At 43.3% G+C, this 13,581-nt stretch overlaps 1 protein-coding gene across 1 annotated transcript; it reads right to left on the reverse strand.

Annotated features, from left to right (window-relative positions):
* Nucleotides 1-6,715: 6,715 nt before the first annotated feature.
* Nucleotides 6,716-13,035, reverse strand: ccnd1 (cyclin D1). Its single transcript, XM_020711611.3, has 5 exons — nt 12,448-13,035; nt 11,080-11,295; nt 10,376-10,535; nt 9,500-9,648; nt 6,716-9,391 (listed from the first exon to the last, which is right to left on the reverse strand). The coding sequence occupies exons 1-5, from the start codon at nt 12,643-12,645 to the stop codon at nt 9,236-9,238; spliced, it is 879 nt and encodes a 292-aa protein (XP_020567270.1). The 5' UTR covers nt 12,646-13,035; the 3' UTR covers nt 6,716-9,235.
* Nucleotides 13,036-13,581: the final 546 nt, after the last annotated feature.

Here is a 13,581-nt window from a genome sequence, read left to right on the forward strand (position 1 = left end):
GGAGCGTGTTGGAGGGGCTTTGGATGAAGGACGTGTTGGAGGGACTTTGGGTGAAGGATAAGGGGGGGGCACTGGAGGGGTAGGAGAGCTCCTGTGTGGTGTGAGGCTCACAGGTGTTAGGGGAGCCATCTTAATTCCTGACTTAATGAGGCTATCAAAATGGCTAGGTAGGGCCATGGGTGAAAGTGGGGGGGACGAAAAGGAAAGTGAGTCTTCACTGGGAGTAGATGTAGCAGGGGGCGCCCACAGCTGGTCAGATGGTGGTATTTCTGGGGCCAAATCTGGTGGTTGTTGTTGTGGTTCTGCGGTTGGGTCCTTAGCTGGCGGTGGTTGTTGTGAAGCTGGTGCAGCTGAGTCCTTAGATGGAGGTGGTTGTGGTGCTGGTGCTGCCGGATCCAAGTCTTTGACCGGTGGTGGTGGTGGAGGTAGTTGTTGTTGCCGTTGTGCTGTGGTTCCTGGGACACTGGCTCGGTCCTTCCTTACTGCCTTTTCAGGGCCTTGGCCTCTTTGCCCCAGAGCGTGGAGGAGGTTCTTCACTAACTCTCTTGCTCCACCTCTGTTCAGGTGTGGGCCTCTTCCCATGAATAGGTCCTTTCGTTTCCAGAATGTATTGAAGTTCTCAATGTAATGGAATCCTCTGGAAGCACACTCTCTGGAGAGCCAATTGTTCAGCTGAAACAGACGGCTGAACTTGAGTGACACCCCATCGATGTTAGGAAGAGGTCCACTGATGAATGCTTCAACCTCTACCTTGTCAATCTCTTCAAATAACTTGATGAAGTCTTTTTTCAAACGTTCAGATTGTTCTTTTTTGATATCGACAGCACCTACATGGATGATTATTCGTTTGACTCCTTGGTACAAGACTTTAGATACGAGTCCTGTAATCACTGGAACAGTAGAACTTGGGCAACATAAAGTTTGCATTCTTCTGTGGCTGACTCCACTGATAGCGCCATCTCCAAGCAGCAGCGTATCTCTGACCTTGACGTTTGGCACAGATTTTCTTTCTGCCTGTGCTTTGTTGCCAACATTATGACTCCTATTCTGTGGTCCAATTTCACTTTGTTCTTTAACATCACATTGTGTTAGGGGTAAAAATCTGTTTGTGAGCTTTATTTCGGATGTTCTGTCATCTTTACGCTTTGGCTTGACACAGAGTTCCTACGCACAAAGTTTCGGAAAGGACACAACATTACTCAGGTCTATGTCACTGTTCTTCTCATTTGTAGTAAGAGCAGGCTTCTTACCACCCGATGTTACTGGAAGGGTCTTGTGAAGTCCATTTTCAGTTTCCAAAGTAAATATCCGTGTTTGTAGCTCTTTTATTTCTTGTTGGTAGATCCGACAGCGTTCACAGTGGGAGTTTGTTTTTCTTCCTCTTCCGGACATGTCGCTGGCTTGTCAGACGTAAAAATATTGATTTGTATAGGTGGAAGTCACAAAAAAGGATGACCAGTCTGATATTCCAGGAGTTGTGGATGAGGTAAAATAATTAAAAATGATTAATTAAATGATTAAAAAGCAAATAAAGCAGGAAGCGGCAGGAGCAGGGGAAAAAGCGTCTGCACTCTTTTGCAGGGGGAGGAGCAGGGGGAGGTGCAAAGATTACATGTAATCCATGGACACCAGTGAAGATCACAAATCATTGAAGAAAAAAGGTTCAGAGCACTGTCTAGTGGGTCTAGACTTTAACATTGGGAGTCTAGAACTCCCAATGTTAAAGTCCCTAGGATAGCACAAGGGTTAAAGCCTCCAACACAAACAGGGATGGCGAACAAGTTTGACACAAAGAGTCAACATTTTTAACTGTGATAGTCAAAGAGCCACACCACGCACTGACCTGTCAGACATACATATACAAACACGCGATGAAAGCCATATTATTTCCAATAACACACACCTCTCTTTACAATACAACAGCACTGGATTAAACGGGGCTGTTTCAGTTATGAGTGTTTTTTCTGAATTTAACGTTAACACATACCGGTAAAACATGCATGCTAGTGTGTGTTTAAAAAAGGCAGCGAGCGCCATACTGAGTTGGTTGTGATTTATTTTTTATTTGTGCAGTCATCAATCAACATCCAAAAATCCATCAAAGTTCTCATCTTCTGTATCTGAAATGAATAGCTGGGCTAAATTTCTATCAAACACGCCAGGTACCCTTTGGTCATTGTCAGAGTCCGTCTCGTTGCCATGCGGCTCCAAAGCTCAAAGAACAGTGCAGGCAGATGCGTCAGCCCAAGCTTAAGTTCTACAGTCCAAAAGTGTTGCGTAACTCGCCCGGCGCTGCCTGGATGGCGCGTAAAGGCGGGCAGCGAAGGTGAAATATGCTAATATTAAGGAGCAATACAATAAATGTTTTACTGTAGTATTCTAATATATTTCTAATATATTTTTATGATTAGCAGCACTGTACAATTATCTGCTGTAACTGAAACTGTGCCAACATTATTGTGCATCTCTTCACATGATATGAGCATTTCCCAGGAAAAAGGAACTCAATGAATTCAGTCGTCAACGAGTATTGGCTTCTTCTCAGTTGTTAAAGTAAAAAAAGGAACAATAAAACCACCTTAAGGGTTACCATTTCTGCAAAAGGTATTTAGGGAAATGTAACCGAGTAAAAAGAACTTGCTGTGAAGCCCAAATCCGTTGCCAAGACTTACTTAGAAACCTTTGTGGTGTTCAGTGCTGCCAGCACTGAACACCATGATCCTCTTTGTAAGATGATCCTGTAGTCCAAATCACATCAACTACTCGCGTGACACAAAAACAGATTAAAAATCACAACGACAATTAAAAAAACAAAACCTATAATATAAAATAATAAAAAAAACATTATTTTTTGGTAATCAAACAAATTTCCAGAAACCAAAACACAATTCTCCCCAAAAACTAAAACATAATTCCCAAAAAATTAAAGAAACATAATAAAAGGAAACATTTCAAAAAACAGAGGGAATTTACAGAAATCTAAATGAAATGTTAAATATTAAACGAAATGGAAACTGGAAAGAGTAGGTACTATGGGACATCAATGGATGGACTTGTTCACTTTTTCAACCGGAAGTTATTTAGCATGTCCATATCATTTAACAGGATGTATTGCTTTCTACAGGCCACAGCCACTGCAAAAGGTCAGTCAATCCACGCTTTACCACGGTTCAGGCAACACTTTCTTCTGCCTTCCTTTTTGTTCAAATCTCAAACATCATCCAATCAGAGATGGCCCATTACACCTACCTTTTGTGATTTCTGGAAATTACTTTTGTTTTCCAAAATATTTCTTTTCATGTTCTATTTTCTTAAATTTATTTTGATTTCTAAAATATAATTTTTTTCTGTTATTGGTTTTGCTTTTTAACTTGCAATGTGAACTTTTTAATATTTTTGTGTTGAGTGATTTGTTGATTGGATTTGCACTTCAGTGCCACCGTATCCTTGTCCTTAAAAATATTTACATAACAAAAGAGATCTTTCATCGTAGTAATTAAGACATTTGTAAGGAGATTAGATCTGCTCTCATTGGCTCCCTTCAACCCAATTCCCAATTCTATTAAGAAGAACCATTATCATGGTTCTCTTCTTACCTAACGCAAGAGAATCTTTGCCATATTTGTTGATTATATTGCTTTCAAATTCAAAGTCACTCCCCTGGTGTCCCACATGGCTCAGTGTTTGGCCCAATTCTGTTCTGCTATACCATCACCCCCTTGGCCAAATTATAAACAGCTTCAAAGAGGTTTAATAGTATTTTTATGCAGATGATATTCAACTTTACTGTTCATTTAATGCAATGGTCCCCAAATCCAGGCCTCGAGGGCCAGTGTCCGACATGTTTTCCAACTAACCTGCCATTGAAGCTCCTTATTGGCTTAACACACCTGATCCTGGTCATCAGCAGCAAATAAGGCAGGGTTTCTGGAAAACCAGCAATAAAACCAATAGGAAAGAGAGGGTGTATTCAGACTGCACATATTTGGTTTGCATAATGACCCCCCTCTTCAACACACCTGAACCAATCTGGCAACCCAAATGATGACGTTACGCTACTCTTAGCAACGATTGGTCAACAACATTGTGTCTTAGCCTGGCATAGTGTGCATTTATGAACACATTTGTTTCAATAAAGTTGGGAAAAAGAAAAAAAAAACGAGTGTATTTTGTCACACTGATCAAAGCGACAACAGGAGAACTTCATGCCACAGAGGCTTTATCCATCAGGCGCTGAAAAAGAAAGAAAGAAAAAGATGAAGAACTTCAATCAATTACTAGGTAAGTTTGGAGGATGGTGAGGCCGTACTTTTTACATTACCCAGCCTTTCTGTGCAGCTGCGCGATTTTACGTAAAATACTAACCGATTCGAGGTCAAGTTTGCACATAAACGACCCCGTTTGTCGTAATTTCTAGTGGAAAACTCGAAAATAATTCTGATACCCGAGTTACCAAGATGAGGTCGGACATGATCTTCCTGAATTTCAAAAACAATTAAAATGAATAAAGTTTGGCCTCGATTACAAAAGGGGTTTATTCAGACATACCTCTGGTATGTCAGAAGATTCATAACCCCTGTTGTAAAAGTTAAAATATGTCCAACACAAGCCTTCAGCCTTCAGCTGTCATCTGTCTGCCCAGCTGTTGGACAGGACAAGTTTAAAAAACAAAAAAAACAAAAAAGATGAGGTCGGACATGACCTTCCAAAACGGTGGAGAAAAGTAAGTAATAATAATGGTATAATGGCTGATAAATGTTTTAACTCACGTAATCGTATTGGTTATTTAGTTGTTTTGCTAACACACATCTTTAGTGCGTTCTGCATTTTCCGGTTTATTATGTCAGTTTAAAAACTGCTGTCAATCTGTTACAGCAGGTCAGGTAGTCTGACTTTAAAACAATGAGTGTGTCTTAAAATCTTGTATTAACATAAATATGGAGAATAAAAACTGCCAAATACAAATAGGAAATAAATGTTCTCATTTATAAATGAAAAACAAAATAAATGTACTAATTTTAAAATCATGAGCATACAAAATAATAAATAAAGATGTGTATAAATGCTTATATTTCCACTTATACTAAAATTATTGTTCACATTTATTATTTATAAATGGGTAGATTTATTTCTCATTTGTATTTTGCAGTTTTGGTTTTACATAATGATGATGTTTTGCACAGTTCCGTCTCAGCCGACAGTTCCTTCTGCTCTCAAAAAGTAGCAAAAAGTATTGGAGGTGGTGCAGCGTCCACATCCCAAGATGTTCCTGACATCACTGAAGAGATCTCAGGTAATTTTAATAGCATGTAAAGTAATTAAAAAAACAGTGTCTGTACAACCCCTTTTTTCATAAAAAGCAGCTAAAGAGAATGGAGCCCCAAATTGTTTATAATTAAATAAATAAATATGGTCTTGTGCAAATACACAATCAACCAATAAATCTCTCATGAATATATAAAAAGATCATGAAATTGTGAAAAACCTGCACACAGATTTTAAATGAGCCACTAAACTATTAGTGTCAGGTACTGGGGCCAGGGCGGTTTGGTTAGGCTTTTGTTTTTGCACTTCCGGGCTTTCTGGGCTTTATTTTGGCGATTCCGCTGTTCGTGCCGTTCCCGTTCTCGCTGTCTTTACGTTCTGTCATTATTTACACCTGTGGCAAATTACATTGAAACAACTTTAACCATGATCCACATTGGTCTCACTGTTTCCCGGCAATCTATATGTCATAAGCACTTACCTTATACCTTCTTGGATGTTTTCTTACCAGTTACCGCTCTGCAGCATGCTTCCACCAGACCTATAAAGCAAGTATAGTGTTGAGCCTGACTTTGATGCAGGCATTTAAAATTGGTCAACAAAATACAAAGTTTGAATGGTGAGCTATCCTGAGGACAGCAAAGTGCAGGACTTGCATAATTTCTCTTGTTGCTTTGCCCCGCCCTCGTAATTTCTAAACAATGAGTGAAGAGATTTTGATTCAAGTGGTTTTTTGTACTTTTGGTTCGAATCAGGAAAGCCGCTTGATGGCAGTCTGAATACAGACCAAATCCAAGGTTCAGGATTCGATCCGGACCAGATTAGGCAGACTGGGTCCCAAACAAATGCTTTTCCCAGTCTGAATACACCCTGAAACTCTACTTATTGCACCTGAACAGAAAATCCCTTTCATTAAACACTGTGGTTTTTCATGCTTCACCTCCCAACCAAAACTCAGAAACCTCTGTTCTCTTTGACCAGTCTACGTCTCTTGACGCGCAGAAACGTTGGCTGAAAATAGTTCATTTCATCTATGATCAACCTCCAAACTTAGGTCTATTCGGTCTAATGGAGGTCCGTTTTATCACAACCTTTCATTCTAAAACATGCTTAACCCTTGTGCTATCTTAGATGACCCCCCCCTTCCATTGACGTGTTCTCCCTACCATGACAAAGGTGGATAAAGGTGGAAAGATTTCATGTAATCCATGGACACCAGTGAAGATCACAAATCATTGAAGAAAAAAGGTTCAGAGCACTGTCTAGTGGGTCTAGATGACCCAACTCCCAATCTTAAAGTGCCTAGGATAGCACAAGGGTTACATTTGCACTGTTTAAACTCAAGTGAAGCACTGATTCTATTTAATCCAGAAAGTGTCAGTCAAAGATGTGAGCTTGGAGATGAGTGGTTTGGGTGTGTGAAGGTTTCAGGCAACAAATGGTGGCCAGCTTTCCTAGTTCATGTTTTTATTGTGTCGTCAACACAAAAATGAATACATTATCCTGGGTGCAGACAGCTGACATGAAAACAATCGGTTTGGAATGATCCGTGAACACAGCACAAGGATGATCTATGGCTTACCGAGGATGAGACTGAATGTATTTACAAACTCAAATCGACTCACTGGAAGTTTGAAAAATTGGAGCAGGTTTTTTTTTTTCTCTTTATAAATATAAAAAGGGGGAAGGAAGAGAGGCCATTATGGGCCTAATGGGGGGATAAAGTCTCTTTTATCGAGACAGCTTAACACTCAACAGAGTTATACACATCCCATTTTCTGTTATGGCACCAGTTACAACGCACGGCCTGGACACGCTGGTTTCCATCGCAGATGCTTCACCTACAAAAGGTCAAAGCTGGCAAGCACTGAACCAGCGAGCACAATGAAACACGCACACACACACACACACACACACACAACTAAAAATCAGAGATCATGACTGTCACATGAGGTATTGTGAATCAAAGCATTACTGTACATTGTCAATTCGTCCTTGTATTTGGAATAGTTTGGAAAAAAAAAAAAATCACATTAGATAATTACAACCAAAAGATCACATAGTCTACACAGAACAAATGGTGACATCAACAACTTCCTATTAGAAAATTCAGACCTAGAATGGCAGTACATTTATACATATAAAAAATAGCAGCAAACAACAGAAAAAAAAGCATTGTTTTCATTTCATATCTGTTTTTTGTATTTTTATTTTTGTCTTTAAACACAAAGCTCAAATGTATCTTCTATAGCAGCAAAATACAAGGAGTGTTTCTCTCCTACGTTCTATCCTTACTGTAGAATCAGAAACCTACTTTAAAAGGATCCTACACTCAGACTCCGCCTCATTCCTTATAAAGTGAATGTCCATCTGAGCAGAAATGCCTCCTCTTTATGGGACGAAGCCCCAACCACTCTAAAGCAGTTTCTGATGAGCCTTTCTCCTCTTTGTTTCATTTTTGACACTTCAAACTGTTGCCCACTATACTCTCCACCAGTTTTTGAGGCAAGTCCAAGAGAAGCCCCGCCCACGTCCTTAAGGTTTGTGCAAAAATCATCTCATATTCTCATCGCTCCCCTTTCTTCAACTTGATCCATTTTTCATAATCCATGAGCAGTATTTGAAGTGAGGAGGAGTATGGAGGGATGCCGTCCTGGTGGTTCAGGTCAACTCAAGCTTACGGTTTTACAGCATTTCATTGGCAAACATCTGCACAAGTGGGCGGAGCCACAATTGAAAGTTGTAAAAATAAATAGGTTTTACGATATGGAATATAAAGCATTACTTTAGCTATAAAAATAATCCTTTTACCTCCTCAGATTTAGCCTTTGGCTCTACATGCTTGCAGTTGTAGTGAACCTGTGAAAAGCTCAGGGCGGCTCTGCCTGAACTAACACTGCACAAGTGAAACTAGCAGGACAGGAAGGCTGCTATGACGGGCCTTTCCCAGACATAAAAACAAGTCTATCTGCAACACTGGTCAATTCTTTGTCCCATCTGATGAATCTGAACCAGCTGCTCGACCACTGCATCACCAACCTCGGGTTCCATTGCAAACTCTACCACCACGATTTTTCTTTCAGTTGAGCCAGCACGGCTGACCAAAAGTGCTTCTTTCTTGAAAACAATACATTGGAATGGTATTAGATCTAACTACACAAAAGAAGAAACCATCAGAGTCTGGACAGCTCTGCTCGCATTAGCACTGACTTGATTTGATCAATTGCTGCAAGCGGAAACGGGTCAAATGAATCATCAAGAAAGACTAGCGTTTGTCCACACCAGCAGCAGACAAAAACACAACTTCACTCACAGACGGGTTTTAAAAACTACCCAAAAGCTTAGAACAAAAGAGGTATAAGGCTAAATAATATAATAAAGTGACTAAACATAAACAAGCATGGGGTAAATGGATGCCTGAACTACAAGACAAACACGGGGACTTAGAAAAAGCCTAACTCATTCTAAACAAAAGAAACTGGTTCAAAACAGCATCTTTGCTTTGATAAATGTTGGGTTTCAGGTGGACAGACTGTGAAGGCCTACTGAACACCACACTTTGGGATCCTTAAGTAGTCATCATCAGTCCACAGCAATTTAAAAGATTCCTAGTTTGAAATGGAGGATAAGAACCAAAAGAATCAGTTTGTGTGGCTCTGACTCCTGCCCACACGGGTCACCGGTGCGCGTTTCTCACTTGTCCATGTCTAGTGTTCTGGTCTATGTCCAGGATTGGAGGGGACACTGGCAAGGAATGTGGTGGGAGGTGCGCTGCATGGCAAGAAGGGTGCGCCACCTTGCCTTGGCAGTCGTGGTGGACAAGTGAGTGACATCCGTTGAAGCAGCTGCGCACCAGGCAACCGAGGAAGAGAGGAGGGGAGGCAGTAATCAGGCCCCCCCTTCTTTGCTTGCCCATCTTCTAACAACAGAGTTCTCCCAACACTGGGATTAGGACATGCTGGTGACCATCTCAAATGTTGATGTCCCGCACGTCTGTTGGCGTGCAGGACAGGTCCACCTCTTCATCCACACGCTTGGCTTCCGTCACGCTGCCATGCTGCTGCGCCTGCCGCAGGCTGGACTCCAGCAGAGACTCAATCTGCTCCTGACACGACCGCAAACAGTCCTGCAAACAAACAACTGGTCAGAAAAAAACGTGCTGCCACTGCGCAACAGCAAAGACACGAGCCCTCTTCAGGGTTAGAGGTTAGACAGTGCGAGGGGTTTTCCATACCGGGTCACTGCGGATGACCTGAGACAGGAAGTTAGTCAGGTTCTGAGAGGACAAGGAGGCATCTTGGCTTTTCAAGTAGAGTCCTTGAACAGCTGCCACCACACTGCCGGCTGCCACCATTGATGGAGGACTGGCTATAAAGTTCACATCTGTAGAGGCAGAAGAACGTTCACATTTGGTTCGGGTATCTGCAAGCCGTTTTCCGTCACATCGTATGTTTGCACGTTTGTTTCTGTTCTTTCAGCATCACCATCCTATGCTGTGGGTTCGAATACCAAAGACCTGACCGGAACAGCAAGTTAACCGTGACGCAAAAACTGCTGACCACTACAGGGAGGAGGAGTTCCTCCAGTTTGATCAATGTATTTTCTAAGCTGACTCAAATCAATTTGGTTTGCAGCCACATTGTCAGGACTCTGAAAGGAAGCCGTCCATCCGTTCTACCATTTATCAGGACTTGGGTAATGGTTTGATTTGAAATATTTTTGGAATATTGTATTACTTATGAGACAGACATATATATAGAGGTCAAAGTTTCATAAGTTACATTAATAATAAACAGAAAACGACCATGCCTGATTGCCTTTAAAAACTTTTGAAAAAGCCCAGACCCCAGTTGTTAAAGCGTGGAAACTGTGAATGAAATGCGACTGATGTGTTTGTGTGAGGTCAGGTTTGACTGACTGGGGCTTGCTGACCAAAAGATGACTTCCTAAATAGCTCACTGGTACTTCCCACCGCTGTTTGACGGCATGGTGGTTTGCAACTATTAGGGCTAATTCAATCTTAACCAGTTAAATATCTATAAATGTGATTGGTGTTTTAATAAACTGCAACAACCCAGAAACCAATAGACATGTAACAAAGAGCTAGTACCTGTAGCGCAGAGAGCCACAAAGGTCTGGGCGTGTTTCCTGAGGATCTGCTTTGTCGATGCGTGGATTGTCAGCTTGGACAGGAAGTGCTCGATGAAGTCATGAGGTGTGACAGAAGCCAGATCCCATTTCAGCTTGCTGAGAACCAGCAGCTCCATTTGCTGTGGAAGGACCAGAGAAGACGCAATGCTTCATTTTGTGGTTGACAAACATTTGTTTTTCTTTATGTAATTTTCCATCAAATGCCATCAATGATAGTTTCTAAATTGACAGGGCTGACCCAGCAGTCAATATTGAATCCTTCTTATGCATAAATAGGCTGTAATGTTCTACCTAAACAAAGTGAATGACAGAACAAGACATTTTCTTTTTTTCTAGCATACATCTTTCTACTGTCTGCACATCTGTCTGACGGCCACTAGGTGTCACTGCAAATTAGCAGACGCCACCAAAGACCATTGATGAAATCAGAGGCCTTCCAGTCTCCATGGGAAAGTGCAGGCAGTCATTCAAACGCTGCAGCAGACTTCCATGCACATTTCAACCACAACGTACATCAGTAGCATGACTGCATGCTTGACATGTTGCAGCCTCGGCGCACCAGCAACCCAGACCGAGCCCTGCCTCCAGCCAACGCGGCCTTCAGGCATTCTGGTCATGTTCTCCCATTGTTACGCAACATCATGTCTGCAAGAACTTAATTACCAGCAGTTCTCCAGGTTGGACCGAGTTGTCTGTGTAGATACAGAGTTTCTCTGCAGTCAATGGTACCGTCTCCTTCATCTTAGATGCCAGAAACATGCATGTAGCTCCAAGCAGCTGGAGTCTGCTTTTCCTGGTGGGCTCCACTGATAAAAATCTGTCCAAATAGTTCATTGCCAACGGAAAAACCTCCTCCTCGCATTTCTGTTCCTCACAGACCTAAAAGAAAAAGAAAATAAAGTGTTTTAGAGGCCGACACTGGCATGGAGACATTTCTTTCTGTTCAAATGGAACAATGATTTCACTTTCTGTAAGCAGTCTGTCTTCCATCCTGCACACTATGATCCTCTCCAACTAATTTAGAAAAACTAAAGCATCTTTCATTTTTCGGCTTTTAAAATACGTGGAAAAAAATTGTTAAAACCTACAGACCAACTCTCAAGAAAAGGCTGGAAAAGCAGGTGAAAGCTGCAGCGGGAATGAGTTTACAGTCAGTTCTGACGGAGACACAAAGGTGGCGTCGACGCAACTTTCACTCCAATTTCAACTTCGTCATCTTTTCAAAAAACACTTTAAAATATTAACAAAAATCGCAGGCTGCTTATTTTAGCAGATACATGAAGCTGAAGGCGCGCCTGATCGGATGATAATGTCATTTGTCTTGTTTGGAGAACAAATTGGTTTTTATTTTTATTTTTTAGGCGAAGATTCTTCACGTGCTGCAGCCGCTGCTCGCACAGCCCGATGCCACATTTCAAAAATTAATTAAAAATATTTAACCTAAAGACTTTTGAACTGAAAGTTGATGTAAATGTTTGAAATGCTTCTGAGTATCAGATCCGACGGATCCGGTCCGTCTGCGCTTTGGATTTTCGAAGGAATCTGCGTTTTTTGGCGTGAAGTTCGTGGCCGTGGCTGCGCCTCCGGAGGCCGAACAAACTCCAGCTTTCGATCCCGCTTCAAACTTTATTCTCTTCTCGTGTCAAAGTCCGCGCTTTACCGGCCCGTTCCCCGTTATTTCTGTTAAAATGACATCATTCAAATCAGATCCCGAAGCTCCGCAAACACCGCAACAAAGATGGCGCGTAATCAGAAACTGGCACGCACCGGGCTGCATACGTGTACACCGGGAACGTTTCGCTGAAAACGTCCCGTTGGACCGAAACATCAGCTGAAATGGAAAAGAGCTGACGGGGAATGAAGTCGGCGGATGATCAGAGGCGCGCGGCCGAAGCCGAAGGGAGGCCAACCCTCACGCGAGCAGCAAGCCGCGTGAAGAAACTAAGCGGCGTGAGCGAGGCGCTCCAAACTTTGGCGTGACCTGCGGTTCCGGTCAGAACAGCTGGCAGCTTAGACGCACAGAGCTGATACCTCTAACATCCAGGTGGCCAGAATCTTCCTCATGTTGGGAGCGATGTCCTTCTGAACACACTTGAAGTAGTTGGGCGCCGGCAGGTAGTTTTCCTCCGCCTTCAGCATGGTCCGCAGGACGCGCTCGTTCAGCAGGTTGACGTCCTGGTGGGCTCTCCGGATGGAGTCCACCTCGCAGCACAGCAGCTGCTCCTCCATGGTAGCAGGACGAGAGCGGAGTCCGCCGGCGGTCCGGGCCGTGTTCCCGCGGGCAGGAGGCTGCACACACCAACTTTCAGCGCCCTTTCTTCTCGCGTGGCTTCTGCTGCCGCGTGCTGCTGCCCCTTCGGTCGCGCGAGCCCTCTGAGGGCCAGACCTCTCTGCTCTCGAAGACAAAACCCCCGATCCGTGCGCGCGTTGCGTGCGCGACCACGAACACGCGCGCACACAAAGTTGATCTGCAGAGCGCACAGTGGAGAGGTGGTGAGAAACGGTGGATGCGCGCGGTGACGTCAGCGGTTGTTAGGGCGGGGGGTATCAAAGACACATGCAGTCTGCTGGGGAGCGCGCGGAAGGGATTGTTTTATGTCCATATGTATGTGCGGGGGGAGGGCTCTGGTGGAGAGGTGGGAGGTCCGGCCCACCGGCGAACGCTTCCATCCTTTGGTCGGTAGGGGGCGGTGGCGATCCTACACCCCCCCGAACCCCCACCCCACCATATGTCTTCCTGGGATTGAATGAAACCGACAACATGAGGTTTCCACGAAAGGACAGGGACACGCCGTTTGCTCCATTCAGGAGATCCCACCAACCGTTGTGGCTGAAAGCAAACAGGGTTGGAATCCAAGCAGTCAGAGAGGAACCAGGTTCAGGGCGCGTGCACACTGCATCCCCACTTCAGACACATGAAACAGATTCAGGTCATTTCAACCAGATCAGCATCTTCTTTTAACTTCTGGAAGTTGCGAATCTCAGCTCGGTTGAAAACGTGACAGGAGCTGACTTTACCTCAAAAGATTCCTGTGAGACGTTCAGACAGACAGGAGGAGACTAGAGTCGCACCAATGGGAGGAATTGCTGTTACTAGGCAGATGTTGGTGTAACTTTCATGTAGGGAAAAGTTCATTGCTCTGAAAAAGTTGACCCTGATAACCC

Source organism: Oryzias latipes, chromosome 3 (genome assembly GCF_053564925.1).
Source record: "Oryzias latipes strain Hd-rR chromosome 3, Olatipes_Hd-rR_3.1".
Taxonomy (NCBI): Eukaryota; Metazoa; Chordata; class Actinopteri; order Beloniformes; family Adrianichthyidae; genus Oryzias; species Oryzias latipes.